General features: G+C 41.6%; 1 protein-coding gene across 7 annotated transcripts in view; it reads left to right on the top strand.

Annotated features, from left to right (window-relative positions):
* LIMCH1 (LIM and calponin homology domains 1) overlaps positions 1 to 15839 on the top strand; it is a 166680-nt gene extending 150841 nt beyond the window's left edge. For 4 of the 7 annotated variants that reach the window (XM_021393732.1, XM_021393730.1, XM_021393726.1 and 1 more), the window contains 11 exons: positions 232 to 260; positions 815 to 898; positions 2653 to 2745; positions 3762 to 3866; positions 5144 to 5280; positions 6059 to 6183; positions 7569 to 7692; positions 9129 to 9215; positions 11588 to 11696; positions 12626 to 12728; positions 15104 to 15839. In XM_021393732.1, the coding sequence (XP_021249407.1) occupies positions 232 to 260; positions 815 to 898; positions 2653 to 2745; positions 3762 to 3866; positions 5144 to 5280; positions 6059 to 6183; positions 7569 to 7692; positions 9129 to 9215; positions 11588 to 11696; positions 12626 to 12728; positions 15104 to 15129 (1022 nt within the window). In that variant the 3' untranslated portion in view covers positions 15130 to 15839. The remainder of the gene's footprint in view (positions 1 to 231; positions 261 to 814; positions 899 to 2652; positions 2746 to 3761; positions 3867 to 5143; positions 5281 to 6058; positions 6184 to 7568; positions 7693 to 9128; positions 9216 to 11587; positions 11697 to 12625; positions 12729 to 15103) is intronic. The other 3 variants (XM_021393728.1, XM_021393733.1, XM_021393727.1) reach the window with 2 other exon arrangements.

Raw genomic sequence — 21344 nt, 5'->3', positions numbered from 1 at the left:
GTTAAAATTGTGCTCCTCTGTACCCCAATCAGAAGTAGTTTTGTTGGTGTTGGGCATGATCTATTTTTCTGGTTCGTTTGCTTGCAGTTCATCTTTGCATTTGGTTGTGGGAGCAAGTAGGAAACTAACATGAAGCTTTTTTGTACAGATACAATGTAGCGTTAATTGCAGACTAAAGGCTTTTTGCTCTTCTGTGGTCTTTTAATTTTTTCCTTTTTTCCTTTTTAATAGCTGATTCTGAGAGTAGTGACAAATCAAATGTGAGTACCTTTTTTGCATTGTTTTGATTTAGAGATATGTATTTAACAAAAATGAAGTTTTTATCCAAACTGTCCAGTAACGTCCCCAAATAAAAGTGATAGAGGAAAAATAGAACCCAAACCAAGGCATAATCTGAATCTGTAATTTAAGTCTTCTTTCCTGGATAAAAATGTAAAGTGAGTCCTTAGGCTGTTGTGCTGGCAGACATGAAATAAGAGAATGTATTTTACCTTTGCAAATCATTTTGCATGTTGAACAGAAGATTGCAGAGAAGAAAAATAGAAGTTTTTCTTAAATTTGGGTACCTGCAGGCATCTCTGCTCAGTGCTGCTTAGAGCTTTCTTTCAGTTCTTTTTCTCTCTCCAGCTGAAGTTTCCCAAGCCTTTCTTTGCAAACCAAATGGTTATCCTCTCACTTAGATACCTGTGGGCAATCCCAAGTGTCAGTGAAGCTCAGAATTTGCCATTCTAGCATCACTGTTGGAGGCAGACTAGGTGAAGTGGTAGCCTTGTCAAGTGTTGAAGTCTAACAGCTTGTTTTTCTCTCACGCCAGCGTTTCAATTTCTGGTCCTGGGACCCAGAAGAAGAGCGGAAGCGGCAGGAAAGATGGCAGCATGAGCAAGAACGCTTGCTTCAGGTAAGGAAGGTGCTCCCTTTCTTCCACTCCACGGTTCAGCTGTTTCCAGTTGTGTTGTCCCTTTACACAAAAGTTGAGCATTTTGTGTCATGTCTTCCACTCATGAAGCACTGGTAAGATTCGTCTGGGCTTTTCAGTATCAAAACATAGATCACACCCTAATGAATCTAGCAATATCATGGCCAGCTGTATTTATCACCACCCCTTGTGAATAGTTTAATGAATTCTGTGGCAGGTGAATGAACCGTGCACTCTCTGTGATTTGGGTATTCTTACTTCTCCCTTTCCCACCCCCAGGGAATCTGGAAGGACTTAGTTCTGGGTTCCATTGCAGAGTTCAACCGAGTGTTGATCTGCCACTATATTTAAATCACCTTGAACGTAAACTGTTAATTACTTTGAGCCTCTTTCATGAGACTAATACTTTGCTAACCTTGACTCTTACACAATTCTTCTTTAAAATGGTAATTTAATTAGCTTATTTTAGACTTCTGTTTCATTTACATGTTCTTCATGGAGAACATCAAACAAAATTTGTACACAGAGGTAGTGGGTTTTTTTTGTGGATTTTTTGTTTGTTTTGTTTTGGTTTTGTTTTGTGAGGGAGAGAAACCCACTGTTTTTGCCTGGGGTAGAGTATACTATAAAAAATCTGATTTTGTGCCTTAGCTGGGAGAAGTGCAACGTACCTGAGAACTTGAGTTTCCCCGTCAGTCAGTAGTATCTTTTCATACAGTGATTAGGTTTGATTGGTCCCAAACAAATCTTATCTTTTCCCCATGCAATAGAAGAGCAAAAAAAAAAAAAAGTCCAAAGATGGAGAGCAGTAAAACAGCCTTTTCATCTTGGAAAAATGACTCATGTCTATCTGTCCTGCTTCCTTTTCTTTACTTCATTTCTTTTTAGATAGCATGCTTGTTTCCTCTAGGAATGCTGTCAAATTCTCATCATGGCTTTTCTGGCAAATCTGAATGCTCCCTCAAGAGTAAATGCTTTTCTTTTGCATTAGACGGTTGTGATTTCTAATTTGAACAGATGTTGGAACTGATGTAAAAAGGGTATAAAAGTTGTCATTCTTCCTCATATTCAAATTAGTTCTTTAAAGATCTCTTCAAAGATCTCCTTGAGCTAAGTCTTCATGTAAAGCTGTGTGAAAACAATTCTCAAGAAATGATCCCATCAAGGAGGAGAAAGAATTGTTTAGCAGTTATGAGTTTACCTTCTTCAAACCTTTACACATTCTTTATTTATCTTTTAAACTTGTGCATGCAACCATCATTCATTGTGCATCACATCATAAATTGTGCTGGCATCTCTCTTACATTAGTGCCAGTGTAACCAGCATCTGCAAAACCTGTTTGTTTCCATGCTACTTTGCTGAAATTATTAATGCAAAATGCATGCTTAAGTGTTTTGGGATGTGTGGTAGCTTTTTACAACTCTTAAAACTTTATAACAAACGAGGAATTATCAACATTGTTTAGAATAAACTCAATTTCTGGCAAAGTGTGTAACAATGTCTAACAAGTCAAACTTCAGTGGTTCCTTGTGTTAATTATAAGAGCTAGAAATTAGTGGGAAGAAAAAAGGAAACTTTTTTGAGACCCATGGATGTATCTAGTCTTCACATTTGTGTTTCATCCTGTTTCTTATAAAGCCATTCTTAACAGGTTCGTTTTCACTATGGAGGTGCTACAGAATTTACTTCTCATACAGAATGCTCTGAATTCACCTATATTTGTCCTCGCTTACAGGAGAAGTATCAGAAGGAGCAAGACAAACTGAAGGAGGAATGGGAAAAGGCACAGAGAGAAGTTGAAGAGGAGGAGCGTAGATACTACGAGGAGGTATAAAGCTGAAAGGAGGCGGTCATTTGTTGACTTTTTTTGTATTTAAATGCATTCAGTTATGAACTAAAAAAAAATCCCATACTAAGTTAATAAACAAGAAGTCTTCTCCAGTTTGAATTCTCAGAATTATTTTTCTTAAACACTACCATAGGCACTGAGGAAAACCATTTGAATATTTAGACAAGTATCCTCAGAATGCCTGCATAGGTGGAGGTGCCTGATTGCTGTGCAAGCCTGGTGAGTCATAAGGTTGTGTCTGGGTGCATTCAGGCTTCCCTCCAGAGAGAGCCCTTTGTGCTTTGGCATATACTTGGTGTCTGCACTTGGTGGAATTCCAGGTGAAGCTGTCTGCCTTGGGCATCGTCATGTAGCTGTGTTGTTAACCAGCCTTGTTTCTCAAAACAAAACAAATGCAGGAACTGTTCAAAGCTTGCAGCTGTAGAATAATAACTACATTGACAAAAATGTTTTTATCCTGTTATATGTGAGTCATTATTGCAGGAAATTGGAAAATATCAATGTTGTCTGTTTGTCTAGTTGTCCATTACACAAATTGATGTCTTATCATCTGTGCTTGAGGGTCATACTTGTGATCTTAAGAGGAGATAATTTTTTTCATGTTCTGGAATACATTTCTCATGTACCAAGTGTAATTTCATATTTTTAAATGTAACTTCATTGACTGATGTTGTGAGAAACAGTGGTGTCATCCCAAGTGAAATATTCTGGCTGGTTTTGGACATCCCATTTCAAAGACGGTAAGACGAAAGGAAAAAGAGTGCAAAACATTGAAGTAAATTAAAAATTGAGTTATTACCGTTATTCTTGGTAACACGACTCCTTTCCTAGCCATTTAAATACAAATATATTTAAAACTTTATGCTTATTCCCACCTATATGCACCTCCATATAGGTGATGTTTTGTGGGTTTTTTTTTGTTGTTGTTGTTTTTGGTTTTGTTTTGTTTTGTTTTGTTTTTAACTCTTGCTCTCTCCTGGTTCTTTTTTTCTTAGGAACGTAAGATAATCGAGGATACTGTAGTTCCATTCATTGTTTCTTCAAACTCTGCAGAACTCCTCTCCTCTTCTTCCTCTACCACTGAAGGGAATAAAACAGCGGTGAGTTTCTTGTGGAGACATAAGGCAGTAAAGTCAAAGCCATCTTGAATGCAGAGTTTCACTCTTTGTTAAAGGCTAACAAAGTCTGGGAACTATGAGAGTAAGAGTATTTCCTGGATCCCTTCCATAGCTGGTGAAACCTCAAAGCTCTGTAGCTTGTATATTTTTACAACTGAAGAGCCAAATTCCCAAGCCAACTGCCGTAATCCCATTTTTGACTAAAGTAGAGGGTGAAGCTTTCTGTCTTTTGGAGCTGCTTCTCTTCTTTTGACTGGTGCTGTGAAAAGAGTCACCTGTTCCAGTTTGTTTTACCTACCTTCTCAAAGCCAATAAAATCTGAAGTTATTTCCCTGCATCCAAAATTATGATTGTAAGACAGTGCTTTAAGCACATCTAAGTTGAGATTGAATCCTGCTTTCTCACTTTTCCTCCTTTTTTCACTGATCATCCCTTCTAGAAAGCAGCAAAACAAATGGGAGAATGTTCACTCTCGATTCTCTTTTGGCTTCTGCTGTGCAGAATGTTTAACTTAATGTATCTAGCATATAATTGTTTGCCAGAGAAGAGAGAATGACACCCCAAATGATATCGGTAGAATAAGTGTTAATTAATTTTCTCCTGTCTAAGGCACTCACACCCAGGAAGTCATCTATATTTTCCGTTCAACTCCAGGGTTAGGCATCCTGTTATGCATCATCTGCCTCTCCTTTTACCCTTCCTGCCTCTTCTTATCACTCATCCCTGAGCACAATCAGCCATAGTGCTTTTTCCACATGGCAGTGTGGTGGTAACTTCCTGGGTGGAGTTGCTTATGCCAGGTTCCACGCAGTGCTTGCACTCAGTAGTGAAGCATCTCATGCCATGGTTCACACAAGCTCCTTCTCTCAGGTATCATCTACTGTGGTACCATTTTGAAAGTAATACTGGTGTTCCCATTTGAGAATGCCCAGAGCATGTGAGTAGTGTTCTGCCCCAGGCTGCAGAATTCCCAGGCTCATGGGCCAAGGTACGTTGCAAAATCTTCCAAAGACCAGTAAGGACTGTTTAGCTTCACAAATTCATTCAAGCATTTCTGCCAAATGGGAGTTTTACTTGGTTATCTTGAATGCTTACTCATAATTGATCAGTCTATAACTTTTTGTTTCAAGTTCCATTTAATCCAATTAGTTCATTATTTTCGCTTATTTGTTATTTACAGTGCAGCACAATATACCTAGGTGCAGCCTGTGCTTTTCTTATATGTATGGTAATGCTGAGTTCCCTCTCCTGTTTTCTAGAACACAAGTGATTCAAATGGCTCTCCAGAGGAAGGCAAACAAAAAGAAGTTACAAGGCCGAAAAAGCTACTTTGGGAGCAGGACTGTATACCACCTCTGAAAAACAAGGAAAATGAACACTGGCAAGAAAAGAGGAGGTATGGATCAAGCCTAGCCATTTCTTAACCCTGTGGAGCTTTCTGTTCTGTAGAGTTCTGGGACGCCACATTTGCCTGTGATTGATGCTGGCGCCTCTGACCTCCTTGGCATGGTGATAGGTGTAATACAGCCTGATCGGACTGTAGCCGTACACACTGCTAGCTGGGTGTAGGAGAAACCTCTCCTTCTCAGCATACAGTTTTGCTGAGAGGCTGTCACCTCAATCAGATCAGAATTAGATCCTACAGTTTAGATAGCACAGACATCTGTGTATGGCACTGCACTATGCTTTGCATGTAAATTTCACAAGCCATTTGGATGAATGGAGAAGCAGTAGCTATTTTCACTCAGAATCTTTCTGAGATTTCCTGGTTATCTTGGAAGTGCCATATTCAGACTTCCAGGTCATGTTCAAAGTCTGGTCTTCATCAAACTGGTAAACATAGCTTTCACAAAGACGAGGAGCACCTGATGATGCTGAGTAGTGTATAATGAACACAGAGAAAAGCTATTCCTGTGTCAGATAAACCATTTTCCACAAATCCAGAGTGTTCTCTAGTGCATGTAAGTGGCAATATATGAGGTAGGAAGGACACATGGTATATTTGCAGTCAGACTGGTTAACTCCTGACTGTTATCCGTTGGTTTGTCAGTGCTGACGAACAGGCTAAAATTGTTGCACATAATAGACTTAAATTCAAAAGTCTGATTTTACCATTATACCCTAGCTGGATTTTTTTGTGGCTTCATCTATAAAATGTGACTTACTTTTCTTAGCAGTGGAAATAAAGTGCTCTCAGGACATCCAGAGACGGGTATCTTGAAAGGAGGTGACCAGGAGCACCAGGTGTCGGCAATGGAGCGCTGCTCGCCTGCCCGGTTGAATCTGCCATTGACTCAGGGTGAGAGACAAGAGTGTTCATGTGCATGTATTCTTTTCCAAATAGGAATCTTGTGGATATTTATAGTGGTTTGCAAACTAACTCAGAGAACTTCAGAAGTTACAGTACACTTATTTCTTCAAAACATGAATATCTTGGATTCAAGAGTTGTTTTCTGTTAGTAAAGATAAGAATGTTAAGGTGAAATTTAAAATCTTATTTACATCAGCAATTGATGCTTTGACTGTAGGTAGAAAGCTCATTTTCAGTAATTTCACTTGGAATAACTTTCCATCTGTTACGTAATCCTACATACGCACAGAATTTGTCTTGATATATCTTTTTTTGAGCACCCAGAGGTATTGCTGGTTTGGGAGTGAAGGAATTTCTCCAAGATATTGTTGTCAAAAGGGTCACCCTCAAAAAAAGTGAACTGTGAAGAGAAAATAAGTAGGACTAAGCATAGAAAGCACATGTAGATTTTGAAAGCGAGTTTTAGGTCTTTGTTTGCAGTCTAGCATAAAAATTGATGATTCTAAGAAATGAATTGTCTATGGGTAGGAAAGGTTTCCGTGTTATTATTTGTTCCAAATGTAAATTCAGTTTATTAAATATAGCAGGTTTACTCACCTTGTCACAATTTTATTGTATTCTGAGTGCTTTGGTAGATGTTGCTCAAGTAAAGAAAACAGTAGATGCTGCCCAGCAATCCATCCTTGCAGTTTTGTAGTAGTGATTAAGCAAACTCCAAAGATTTGACAGCTCAACATCTGCTAATAAGGCTTTTTCTAGGTTCTCTTCCACAACTTGTTTCACCACTAGTATTTGGACAGCTCCTTTCTTGCCCCTTGACACATCACATCTTGTTCTCTCCTTAAGATCTTAAATAATCAGGATTAGGGCTTTTTTGACCTTGATATTAAAAGTAGGTAACATGCCTTTCATAGGCCCCAGTACAGTTTTTCTTCTCCTCTAACCCCGTGGGTTGATGCTTTGAAAGGTAAGGCCCTTCCTGACCAGTGAGCCACAAAATTTGTCAGGAAGGATCCGCATGGTATACTCCATCTCACAGGCAGGATGCTCATCTGCCTGTGCGCTGCAATTCGTTGCGTATTGCTGTTGTCACTGAGCACCCATCTGAAACATAAGCAAAATAATTGAAGCAGCAGTGCTTTCTAAGGGGTGCAGGTTATCCGAGGAGAGGTTTGGGGATGTGAAAACACACCACTGTGTGTAACTGAAAGCCTCTGGCGCTTTCTTACAAGAGTCAGGATGGTTGTCTTCACCTAATTCTGACTTCACTTCTCACGCATGCTTTATGGTGCACCCACAAGTTGTGCTGGTTAATCAGCATTGACAAAAGCACTCTGTGCTAAGCATTGCAATGTCCCCACCTCCCGTTTCAGATGTCCCATGGAGCCAGCAGCTGCTGACGAAGCAGTCCCCACACCGTGCAGAAGACACCCGGCAGAGACCGCTTCTGGGTCAGAGCGCAGGGCAGCAGCCAAGCTCCACAGGGGAAGGGAGGAGGTGAGGATGTAAAATAAAGGTTATTGTAGAGTGTGAGGAGTCGTGCTGGCTCTCCTCTCCTCTATATCCTTGCTCAGCATTCTCTGTAGGTTAAGTTGGCTCAGTGAAATCTGCCTCGTAGAAGTTAGTATCTGAGAACTTCATTCCCCAGCTTCTAAATACACAAAGATGATTTCATTCCAGTTCTTTAAGGATTATGAGATTTAAAAGGAGACATGTAGAGATTAGTATTTTCTTTCTGCTGCAAACTTTGGTGAGGTTTTTTCCTTCTCTGATACTTTGCTTTGTGTTTTTTTGTATAAGTCTTACTGAAAGGGAATGCCAGTTCTCTCACTAAACAATGGATATATTTGCAAATTATTATTTAGTTATTTAATCTGCAAACAGCTTCAATCAGTGAAAGATTGAATCAGTTCTGTGATTTCTGATAACAGAAAACACACATGACTTTTCTCACCAAATTCTTTCAAGGTAGAATGGGCGCAGTTTGAAAATCACTTTTCAATGCTGAAAGCTTTGCTTTCACTCAGTGATGGGCACAGACCCTCCATCAGTGACCCCACATTTGCTCTACCAGTGCACCTCTGTGCACATCCTCTTGGCTTGAGCCTAGCTCATCAAGGTGTGAGCTGTGTTGTGTTGATGTCAACGGTTTACGGGCGTTAGGCCCGATTCCGTGACGAAGGGGACGGGGGATCCACGGGTCCACGCCCCGGGAAAAGGGAAAAGGGGAAAAAGGGTAAGGAGATGGCCCCGAGAGCAAAGAACAGTGGCAACAATCTGAGGAGAAACAAACTAATTTACTAAATAAGATATCGGAATGCAAAACAACACACTATAATACAATATAATTACAATTTAAGCTGATAAATCCAATACAGAGAGAGAGAATGTCCCAAAATCAAGGTAGGCCTTACTCTACTACCGACGATAAGACGGCTAGAGAGTGAGGTGCTGCCAAAACGAGAGACGGGCGGAAAAAGGGACGAGGTCTCGTGATCTGCAAGTTTTTATGCTGTGAGCTTTTATCTTTTCCCTCCGGCTGGAAAATGGTAACAAAGGAGCAAAGTACCGTGGGGACTGTAGTAGTCCTTCTCTTCTGAGAACCAGGTATATCCACTAGATGATGTTATGATGTGGGATACCAATAACCGAAAATCACAAAACCATGACAGTTGATAGGTGGGTAGGGGTCAAAACATGGATGAATACCTTGTGAGCAATAGCAAGCAGATTGAGATGCTGAACCAAAATATGCGTGTTGTTTTTCATTGTATCAAAATAGGAGCGAACAGCAAATTTATACTTTGTTTTCCTTAAACAAAATCTTTGGAGTTGGGAATCCTGTGATCCATCCACTGGAATTTCTCAGTACAAAACTTCAATTTTCACTTGTTTTTCAGTTGTAGCAATGCATTTCCTCTCCTTTACTTTAGGGCAGGCTGTCATGAAAACTTCCGATCCGGGCCATCATCTCCCTGCTCACCTGCTGTGCCAAGTCAGTCACCCAACAGGTACAAAAGGTCAATAAGGAATTCTGCAGACTGAATACATCTTGCGGTCACTGGTGAACTGCTACCATGTAAATTACATTTGCGTTATGTAGATGCACTATTAATTCTTCTTAGTGTTGCGGCTCATAACCATCCACATAATAAACTTGTCACTCCCTCTCCCTTATTTCCTGCCTACTTCAGCAGTATTGTTGTGTTTTAAAATAACACAGTTCGGAAAGCAGCTATAGGACTGCTTGATCATTGAAATTTTAATGAAATTGAAATGGGATAATATAAGCCCCAGTCAAAAGCAGGCAGTTAAGCATGAGTTCAGAGCACTTAAGCCAAAGGATATTGTCTTTATTGTGAATAGTCACATGCTCAGGAGTAAGTTGTGTCCCTGATTGTCAGGCAACGAGCTGTGCATTTTGCAGTGAATAGATGTTCCAACTCTAAATAGACAGAAACTGTAGCTTGAGTGAATCACTGATAATTTGTCGTGTATTAAAATCAATTGGTTTATTAAATAGCACAGTCATACAATACAGAAACAGTAGAAAGAATTTGTTCTATTTAAACTACATTTTTCTTCAGGCTTGATAGCCATTGTCATTGTCATGAAACTATTGGGAATTCTTAATGTGAATAATTTCTTTACTTTCTTCTGATAGTAGCTGTAGTTTTGGTGGTATTGAAGGTCATTTATTGCTACACATTATTGCTAGTCACGATAGCTAGCTTAGAGTACATAGCAGTTATAACCTGATCTGTCTCCCTTTTCTAAGATCTTCTCCTGAAATAAATCTGAGTTTTGAAAATAATGGATAAGATGTAATTAATTCTTACAGTAAAATGTTAGAAAACTTCTTTTAATTTTTTTTTCTAAAAGCACTTTATTCTTTGATGTGACACTTGAGCTTGACCATATAGTAACTCTGATAGTGGAGAAGTGAAGACAAAGGTGAACACAAAGATAAGGCAATGGGAGCAGAGTGCTTATGGTTGTAGGGGAGGAGAAGAATCCAAGGAAGATATTCTAGAAATAATAAAAAGAATGAAACAGGAAAAGACAGTGAAGTGCCTGTGCCATCATGTATATGTGGGGGGATAAAAAATGGTGAGCACAATAGTGACAGAGATTAGGTGGAAGCAAGTACAGTTTTCTGCTTGTGATGAGTCTTTCTGCTGCTTCTATCTCTTCTGAAAAAAAAAAAAAAGTGGCTTTTTAATTGCAATGCAGCCCAGATCTGTCTGTTTTGTGGCTTATTAAGTTGTTGCACCAGAAACATGAAGCACAATATTGTAAACTTGCTTTTCTGTATACAATTTCATCAAGGCATCTCCTCAAAGTTCTTGACATATCCTGTAGTTTTGCTCTTGGTTTCAGCCCTGGCTGACAAAAAACTTGTATGACACATAATGACAAGAGATCCCACTTGCTCTCAGATTCATCTCACTAGATGAACATCACTTCTGGCAGGCTGGCAGGCAGGTGAGATGGGAAGAGCATGAAACACGAATGAGTGTACGCCTGCGCTGCCATTAAAAACATTATGAAAAAGAGTACATGGGGCCCAGCTGCCATCAAACAGCTGATTTATTAGAAATGTCTAGACAGGACTGAATCTTAAGGTGCAAGTTGAAGTATTTTCACATTGCAGATGGAAATCTGACTTCAGCTTTAATCTAACTACTTGGAGTATAACAGGCATGTAGCTGCAGCAACGTAGGTTAAAATGAGTTACTAAGTGCCTGAAGCCTGGTCTGTGCCACCACAGTTATGCTGCTACTGTTAACTTAGCCAGCTGGTTGGGGTGTAAGAGCAGCATTCCTGCCTTCTGACTTGCATAAGGAAACCCATTTGTAAACAAATGGAGGAAGTTCCAGGCTGAGAATCCGAGTCAGGTAATATATGTGAGTATCTGCTCTGATAGCTTCATCATTGACTGAGTCCTGGTAAGCCACCAGCATGAGTCCCATCTATCTGGGTGTGAAAAAAGCTAAAAAAAAATAAAAGCTAGGAGGCTTGCATCTCCCTTGATGTAGCACAGCAGACTGGTAGGGAAATGAGTTTGAGATGTTGCGCATTCAAGCATTTGAAGTCCTCTGCTTGGTTGGCTGTGTGGCAGATGTAGAGGCTAACTCAGCCAAAGCCTGCTTTAATCCCAAAGCTTGGTCGGAAGCCATCCTTATTTCAAACAATATTTTGAAACGTGCGTGTATTCTGTTAAACTAACAATCTTTTCCAGTAGAAAAATTCTGAGTGACTGAAGGGCCAATGTGTGTTTCTGATGTGAACTCCCCTCAGTGCTCCTTCCTCTCATCACGTCCCTCCCCCTAAGCATTTGGTTGTGTTTTAGTTTCTTTTCTGTTTTCTTAAAGCAATGTTTGTCTCCTAGGTCCGTCAGCGGAAAGAAGCTTTGTTCCACCTGTGGGCTTCCTCTTGGCAAGGGAGCTGCCATGATTATTGAAACACTTGGTCTTTATTTCCATATTCAGTGTTTCAGGGTACGTCTCTTATTGTGTCCACCTGCACAAAATCTCAAGTCATCATGCAGTGTGAGGAGAGAGTGTGTTAAGGTCTATAGATGTGGAATTGGAAAAGAGAGGACTAGAGGATCTGCATGCTTGTTATGTTTGTTTGTGGACAAGTGAAAGTAACATTAACTGTAGCTAATGTGTTTGTTGTCAGACATATTAGTTGGATAAAACCTGTCACTTAGGGAGTAGATTTAGCTTAACTTATGGAGGGAAGCATTTTTAACTTTCCAGTTGTATTCATTGTTTTCTAAATATAAAATTAGTTACCTTGTGATTTATTTCTAAAACCTGATTCGTCTGTAAGCTATCTGATCCCTGCTTGGAAAGCTTTAACTATGGAATGTCTTCCAAAAAAAAAAAATGTTTGATTATATATTCTGAAGATTTTTGCAGCATTTCTGTGTGTATTCTGGCTTTCACCAGCATTCTATACAGAAATACTTTGTGATCGTGTCTCAGGAAATGACTCAAGATAGTCTTTTCTATAGAACTCAGAAAGTGTCCATTTGAATTATCTCTATCCCAGTTGATATTAGATGTTTGTGAAGCCTTAATTTTAGACATCTACTCAGAATAAACTTCTGGCCTTTCTAAGCTTTGTTCTGCACAAACAGGTTTGCTCCAGAATACAACATCAAAATCAGATGTCCCTTAAAATCACTAGACTTCACTTACGTGTGAGTGGTGACTGCTGAAATTCAGTCCTAAAATACTGTTTGCTCTAAAACAAACTTGTCACTGAATTGCACTGCTCCACAGCAGTATGGGTCTGGGTTTGGGAGAGTTATTTTTTCCCACTGCTCCAAAACCTATTGAAACAAAAGTCAGAATGTTGCAAGAGCTGTGACAGATACTAGGGCATGATCTGTTGTCCTTTTCTGTGCTTCAATTGACAGTGCGGCATTTGCAAGGGACAGCTGGGAGATGCAGCAAGTGGGACAGATGTCAGGATTAGGAATGGTCTTCTTAACTGCAACGATTGTTACATCCGATCCAGAAGTAAGTACCAAATCCTGTCCTACAGTCGCTGTGCATTTTTTTCTGATTTCACAGTGAATTCTAACAATGCTGTTGCCATGCTTTTAACTGGTGGGCTTTTCTCCTCCTGGAAGAAATGTGTTATCCCCAAATGGCTTTGGAAGGGGAACCTCCCAGCCTCATTTTACACATCTTCTTGTGACAAAAAGACTTCCAAACCCAATAAATCTTGCCCAAAGGATATCTATCCAGCAATATTAGGCTTAAAGGCTGCTCCAGTGCACAAATGCAAGCTTTATACTGTGCACACCCACTGCATATCCTGGAGGCTTGGATCTGTCACCTCATGTGAGACAACACAGATACTTCCACTGTGTCTAGGAACCTGGGCCTTATTTGGCCTTTTTCTTTTTCTTTTTTTTTTTTTTAAATGTCTCCAAGCATCTATTTGCAGAGAAATGGGTCAGGGAAAATATTAGGAACTATTGGTAACTTCCCATAACGAATCCTTGTGGTGGGATCTCCAGACATGTGCTAATGTGGTGTTTGCTGCAAGTGTTGAAGGCTGAGCCAGACAACTGCATGTTAGAGAAATGTTAATGCATTTTTCAGCCCTGGAGTCCGTCACTGGAAAATCCTTTTTAGTCCTGGATTTCTAAGATTTGTCACCAAATTGCTATAACATTGTGGAAGGCACGGAAGAAAATCATGGGAGTAATCTTTGCCTTCCTGTTACGTGTTAGTGTTCTGTACATTCCCTTCCCACAGCAGTAATTGAGGAGTAGGGGAAGAGCAGTAAGCATCCAGGAGTCGGGAAAGTACCTCCTTTTTTTTCCTCTCTGGTATTTCATGTCAGCGACATTTCCCCATCAGCAGAGCTAGGGGGTGCTGTTGTATAATTATTTCCTTGGTGATGTTTTAAAATTCTACTGTGAAATGTTAGCAATTTTCTGTGTTAACAACTTAACCTAGTGCATTTAGAAACAGTTTTTCCCTTCAGACTTGATACCATAAAACTTATTCCTGTAGGTCAAGTCCTGACCTTTATAATGCACATTTAGACCTCTGTGTTTATGCAAAAAAAAAGAGAAGAATGTGATAAAAGTCGTATTTTTCTTTTTTTCATAGTCCTTTTTGCTTAAACAGGAATTGAGGTCCCTTAAGGATAGCTGAAAGCTCAAATTATATATCAGCCTATATGCTATAGAAATAATTCCATCATCATTTCTACTGCAGCAGTGCTAGAAGATGCAGCACAGAAGCTATGTGCAGTGTTTTGTGCATTTTGAGCACAATGGGAATTAGGCCAATGACTGTGGGAATAGGTTTTATGGAGATGGATACTTCCTGAAAAATAATAATGGCAAAGATTTGTGTTTTTTTTCCAATTGCTTCTTCATGCTGTGTCCATGCCTCATGCAAAATCTCAAAAACTGGTTCTTGTTTACAAACTCAAAGGGACTGATTTTGATGTCATAAAACTGCAAACATGGTTAGTCTCTCATTTTTAACTTAAATTGCGTGAACTCCACTTCTGAAATGAAGAACGAATTGGTGTAGTGCTCATGTTCTGCCTTTTGGTTCCACGGAGTCTGGTGCTAAATATAAAATGAGTTGCCTTCCTCCACCCTGTTGAACTCTGAAAGCCTACACAGCAGTGCACACAGCTGGCGATCTCTGACAAACCTTTGGTTGGTCAGTATTGCTCTGAAATGCGTACGGACATCTCGGTGAAAATTTTTGACTGCCAGCAGCTTGCTTATTTGAAACTGGGGGTGATTTTTTTTTTTTAAATCAGTTATGAAAAACCTTAAGAGGAAAATGCATTAAAGATTTTATAGCAGCCCAGAGTATATTTCTGTTTTCTAAATGAAAGTGGATAAGGATATTGGCAGGTTATTTCTCTGCCCCAAAACCTCCCAATGACAGATACTGATGGGAGCTCAGTACTGAATGATAAACGTACAAACAGGTACAGATTTGCGCATGTTGAAGTCAAAGGCAAGCAGCAAATTGAAGAGATTCTCTGTGTGGCCAAGTGACACAAGGGCTCTGTATTGTCAGATAACACAAACCAGGCACAGCTGAAGATGACTCATCGGCCCTTTGCTTCACTACAGAGCCTAAAAGTAAATGTACCCCCAAGTACTTCCAGAGTAAATGAAATAAAAGTGCGTGCAGAACGCAAATGGCATGGAATTCTTCTTTGCAGTTAGTGCCCCAACTCTGCAGGAAGGAGGAGAAGCAGGGCACAAACGATACATATTTCCAGGTGTGTTTTTTTAAAGACAGAGATCGAAGGAGGAGAATCCTATGCACTCCATCTTTTTTTCAGGAAGAATGTTTGTTAAAATTTGTAAACTAATGACTTTGTTTTGTTCTGTTTTGTTTTCCAGCTGCTGGACAGCCAACTACATTGTGACATAACTTTCAGTCCTAATAACTTTGAAGAAGGAACTCTCTTCTCACGTGTATCGGCTGCCTCCAGACAATCATTTGTAAGAGCTTGAATTCACAGACGTCGTGGCTCTCATCTCATTTTGAAAAACCCATTAAAGTGTTGCACCTGCTTCTTTAAAATGCAATATGTTGGTTTTCCCTTTCTTAAGAAATTTGCAAAATATGTATGACCGTATTTGTTAAGGCAAAGCCTAAGTACTATAACAACAACAACAAAATCCCACCTTTTCAGGTATGTTTATGATTTCCAGTCTGTTACGTTGTTCTCCTGAAAGTAATAAGAAAATAAACATGCAATAAAGCTGTTTTGTGTTAACATTTCTAGGAATTAAAATTTTGAGTTTACAGAACCTTTATAGAATATGCCAAGTTGAGATGAGAAGTAATTTTAAGATAGCATCTAATCAGTGCATTTGAAAAACTAAGCATCACAGCACATGACTGCTCTGTTATAACTGAAGCTATAACTTTTTTTATACAGAGACTAGTTTGATAATACATCCTGTAATTCTGAGACATTTTGTGTTTATATTACCTTCAGCAGAGGGTAGGAGTTATACAAATAAATTATTGCACCTTTAGCAATAGGATTTTTTGTTTGTGTACCTCAAGTAATGTTCATGACTATAGCTTGGTATTCTCTCAAATAAAGATTTCTTCATTAAACCTAAAGACTGTATACCATTAACGACTGCAAGGTTCCCATCAGGAGCAATCCTCACCAGGTTCAGAAGCCACTGTTGTTCTGAGGTTTAAGGACGGGGTGATGCGGGGGAAGGCTGCGGGGTGGGCGGACACAATGCCCTATGAGTCTGTGAGCTGCGGTGCGTTGGTTACAGTGAAGCTTGCTTTCCTGGTTGGCGTGCCGCATCCCGCTGATGGGCTGAGTTGTTCTGAGGTCTGCTCTTCCACTGCAAACATTATGTTTGGTTGAAGTCTCATGGGGAGAAATATGCATGTGTTTGGTCCTCTCCAGAGTTCTCCCACGAGCTCAGCGCTGAATTACTCAGCTGTGAAGCTCTGCTTTCCATACATCCTCCTAGACAAAATGAGCAAAACCAGCAAGGATGGAAGGCAGGCACGGAGGGTGATAGCGACAGGGAATGGCTTGCTCCATTTTTTATGCTTTTTGGTGAAGTGTGTGCTCCTTGTGAAGTGTTCCTGCATCTTGCAGAAACAGCAGCCAGAGCTGTGTGAGCTTGTCAGAACACATGGACAGGTTTAGGTGATGTGACACAGCTGTAAAATACAAAGGAAATGGTTATTTGCAATATCCCATTTTAGCTGTTAGCGATGCAACTTAAATGGAGGGGAAAAAATGTACTTATTCCGCCTTAGAACTGTGATTAAATTAATAGAGATCTATGTATGTGCACATCCATTGTCTTTTGATTTGCTGGGAAACAGAAATCGAGTTGTTATTAGGGCAGCAATAATTTGGGGTTGTAACATAGCTGGCAATTATTCGTTTAAACACAGACAACTGCTTGCACATGAGCTGTACACCGATTGAGAACTGCGTGTCACTGCGAGCACACGTGCAGTGCTGTCATTTGGGGACATAGTGGCGATCTGCTGGGAATGTGTCACCTCCTTAAATTGTGCCTTAGAAAATGCAAAGCTGTTGCACACCATCAGCGATGACTTACGGATGCAATATATCCAAACCCCTGAAGTCCTTCATGGGCTTTGCCTGGGGAACATTTTTAAAAAAATCAAAAATCAGAAAAATGTTTTGGGAGTAGGATGGTGAAGCCCAATATTTTGATTAACATTTTGCATGGTTTACTGTTAGCAGGTTTTGATAACCAGCATGTTTACACTTTGCATGTGGTCAGCGTAACATTTTCCTGCAGGTAACGCATAGCATGGAAATGCAGAAAGCAGATTTTATAAACTGCTTCATTCATCTGTGCAGTTCCACGTGCTGCATTAAGGATATGTGAACATACACAGTGCCTGGGCCTAATTTTTGAAGAAGACCTTTAGTGCATGCTTGTGTGTCTGTTTGGCCCCAGTCACCGCTTCCCCCTGTGCTGTAGTGTAGTTGTGCAGGAGGGCTGGTGTCACAGATGGGGTGTGCTTATCAGTAACATCGTGAGGAGAACCCCGGCTCTTTGGAGCATGCATCGGGCTGAGATGCATGAGCAGGGATTGGGCACAGCATCTCTGGGCTGCTCAGCTTATCCCGTGTCTGTCCGTAGCATCAGATGTGCCTGTTGTAGTGAACATGATTGTGTGTAAAGCACAATGAAGCAGCAGCATCCTCAGACTACCAATTTTCCCCTAACAAGCATCTGTTCACCAGCACAGAATAATTTTCAGCAGTTGTCTAAGTCATACTTACCAACAGCTTATGTTCAATTTGTATTTCCTTTGGAGTCTTGCATGGCAAATTCATTCAGGCTAAGGTCTTTTGGTTTCTTTTTTCCTTTTTTTCCTGTTTCAACACATGAGTATGATACATTTCTTATCAGGAACTTTAAGCACAGAAAGAAAATAACGCTTCACAACATTTGAACTACAAGGTAAATATATTCGTTGCAAAAAGGATTTATTCCTGCTAAGCACGTACAATGTATGTAAAGGATTTTAGATGTTTCAAAACTTATTTAGCCTCTCACTACTGCAGAGAACCTGAACAGGTGTCATAGCCCATCTGTGTCCCGCTGCCCCTCTCCCCGCGGTGTGTTTTTCCTTACTTTGCTGTGTAGTGTTACTGACGCCGCACATCTGTAGTTTCCAACCAGTGTCCCAAAGGTCAGTGCACCGGAGGGGACCGTCCCTATGTGTGTATCCAGTCGGGGCAGGGCCTGCTGTCCTCGCTGGGGCTGATGCCGAATACCACTTATGCTAATCTTTCCTTCTTTTTATTTATTCTAAAATGCCTCTGGAAATTAGGAAAACTTGTCTAAAATGCAACCGCTTTTATAGTCAATGTATGTTTATAAATAAAATGTTGATTACCTTTGGCGGTGTTGCTTTGCTTATTCTAACTAACCTGTCGTGCTGCGTGTGGTGTATTTGTAAAATGTGACTGTAGGGTATGAGCATCCCACAGTAAAAAGCTGCCATGTGGTTGGGGTAGGCTGAGCCCCACAGAGCTCTGTGTGTGAAGTGGGACAGGAAAGGAGGCACACAGGGAAGGGACACAGCTCCAGGGCTGCCGCTGCAAGGGCACATGTGCCTGATGTGGGAAAGAGCAAGCACAGACAACTTCCTATGGCTGCAGTGGCTGTGAGTTGAACCCTAAGTCCTCCGAAGCTTTTCACTGATGGCAGTGGGCTGTGGTACAGACACTGACTCAATAAAACACTTAAGGTTTGCAGAACTGAATTTGTGCTCGGGTAATCCTATTTCTAGGTATTTCTAAGAGTTTGTGCTTGGCTGTGCACATGCTAATTTGTGGGTCCTAGTGAGTTTGTGGTAACTTCAGCAGTAAGGCTCACACCAAGTTCTGAGCCCCTTTCTCTTTCTTTTATCTGGGCACTGAGTATGGCGGGTTTGGTTTTGTGCCAGGAGCACATCTCGGCTGTTAGATGAGTCATGGGGAAGTATGGACAATTTGATTGTTTCCAAAAGTAGATTTTTATCCTGGTGCCTGGATCCCAGCTGCCGTAATGGAGCTGGGTCACAGAACTGCACCATTTCTGCACTGCTGAGGGCCAGGCAGTGGGAAGGGGCTGCCAGGATGCACCGGGTGCCCGGAGGCTGGGGTGGGGGCTGGCACCGGGGCTGCCAGGCACGGCTTTGGTGACTGTTGATGGGGAATAGCTGAAAGCAGGCAGCAACCGCTCTGTGACAACCAGCTGTAGGTGCAGCAGTGGCTACCCAATTTAGCGAAGTGAGATGTGCAGTCAGATGGTCCCCTTCCTGACAGCATGCAGTAGTTAGAAATGGTGCTCAATGAACTTTGGAGAGGGCACTTGCTCTGCTCTGCTCTCCTGGGGGCTGGGTGGCAGCAGCATGAGGTGACAACAGCCCCACCTCTGGCACACGTCTGCAATGAGGGTTGGAAGGGCTGCGGGCACTGGGACCGATCAGGTCACCCCCAAGGCTGGAAAGCAGGTGCCAGAAAAATGCATCTCCTTTAAGGCCAAACAGGGCTCCGCTACTCCACTAAAAGCCTCCGGTAGGAATGTAATTTCATCTGAATTTCCTGATAAGGGGAAATGACTGAACTGGAAACCACTCAAGTTTTGAGAGCAGTAAGAGCCTAAAACAGAGATAGGAGGCACAGGCTGGGCCGTGACTGTCCTCACGGCGTGCTGTGGGGTTGCGTGCTTGGGATTTTCACTTTTCTTGGTGATTTGCTCCATAATGCATAACATGAATGAAGCAAGGAGGTTGAATGCTTGCCCCAGTGCTGCTGCTGCTCTGCTCCAAAGCCCTTGCACTCTGCAGGAGGAGCCAATGGAGCCCTCCTCCCCAAACTGGAGCTCTCCTCCCCAGAGCATATGGGATTTTAAGCCATTTGGGGTGAAAAAAATCCATTACTGGAGACAAACTGATGAATCACTGCTAACTCATCCATAGAGTCCATCTGCTTCACCACGTGTGAGGCACTGCAGATTCCCCTAGCTAATGCTGCATCCGTGGTTTGCAGACCCATGTGTTCTAAGCAGGTCACCTGCTGCTTAAAACATGCTGGAGCTGGTTGCATGGCTTTAGAAATTAAGGAAAAAATAATAGAAATGCTAATCTTTCCTTGAACAATAGGATTTATCAACAGAAAGCAGAAAATAAGATTTGAAAAAAATCCTTCTCTCTGTCACTTCTGATTATGGGTAACACAGTACTCCAGTGACAAGCATGGGGACAGAGATGTGCCACCCACATCTCTGGGATCTACGTGGCAGCTTCAGGATCACCAGAAATAAGCCATACTGGTCCTCTAGAGGTTCAGCAGTGTAAACTATGAAGATCAGTACTCTCTGCGAACGAGAAATTTTTCTGTATTAACTCTATCTGAGAGAGCACATGAGTTTCTGTTGGGAGAAGACTTTCACAACAGAATACAATTGCTTGTCTGTACCCAGCACCTGAGGATGGGATGTCATGCTCAGTAGGGCATGGCACATAGACTGCTGTCTCACAGCATCATTAATCACCTAAAGGATGTATATTTGTGTGAATGTGAGACATCATAGAATATATACTTGGAAGTACTCCTTGGGGTGCTTGTAGTTCCGCTTGCAGGACTTGCATCACTTCTGCAGACGATGGACTCCTGATGGATGCTTGGTGAGGCACAGGCAGAGTGCTGGGGATGCTCTGCTGATGGCTGTGGGAGGTGCAGGGAAGGAGGAGGCCTGAGCCAGTCACCAGCCTCCCCTCAGATCCCAGGTGTTCTGCTGTTAGGGCAGAAATTCTTCCCAATTTATCAGTGCAGCATTTTTCACCTGCTTGCTGTCCAGCCTCAGTTAGGAAAAGGGGCTGTCAATAAGGATGGCATCTGCCCGATGGGCTTTGGAGAGCTGCAAGCAGCCAGTGCCTGCAGTGGGAGCTCCTGCAGGACCACATCGATAACTGAAGCAGCCCCAGTGTGGCAAAGCTGTGTGTACACTGCACTGATAATCTTTATTAGATCCCTGTGGCTAGCGAGGCCAATGTGGTAAGATGCATTTCTCCACTGTTTGCCCTCACAACTTTCATCATGGAAAGAAAATAAATCTTACAACATCCTTTTACTGGTTTGCAGTTTTAAGATGTCCCCATGTTGACAGTGAGCTGCAGCCTGAATACAAATATCAGTTGCTTCCTTTGCGCTGCAGTAAGCCAACACAATTTGGACAAGGTTCCGAACAATTTTGAGTACCACACTACCTGAGCACCCAGCCTCTTCAGCATGGAGTCAAAAGCAGGCAGTAGTCTGGATGAACACTCTGGAGAGCAGATGTTTTTGTCTGTTGTTGTTGATGCTCACTCTGCAGGGTTTTCTGATATATATTATCTCCCTCCTTGGTGATCTCTGAAAGCCACCTGGACATGGGCCTGGGCACCCTGCCCTGGGTGTCCATGCTGGAACAGGGGTTGGGCCAGGTGGACTCAAAGGTCCCTTTCCACCTCACCCATCCTGTGAAATGCCATCACGTGCATTTCTCACAGGACAAACCCCTGCTTTCCCAGGAAGGTGATGACCCACACGAGGCTGGGGCTGGCCCACAGCTGGAGCAG

Source organism: Numida meleagris, chromosome 4 (assembly GCF_002078875.1).
Source record: "Numida meleagris isolate 19003 breed g44 Domestic line chromosome 4, NumMel1.0, whole genome shotgun sequence".
NCBI classification, from domain to species: domain Eukaryota; kingdom Metazoa; phylum Chordata; class Aves; order Galliformes; family Numididae; genus Numida; species Numida meleagris.
Note: the sequence above shows the minus strand (reverse complement) of the source record. Positions and strands in the feature narration are given on the sequence as shown.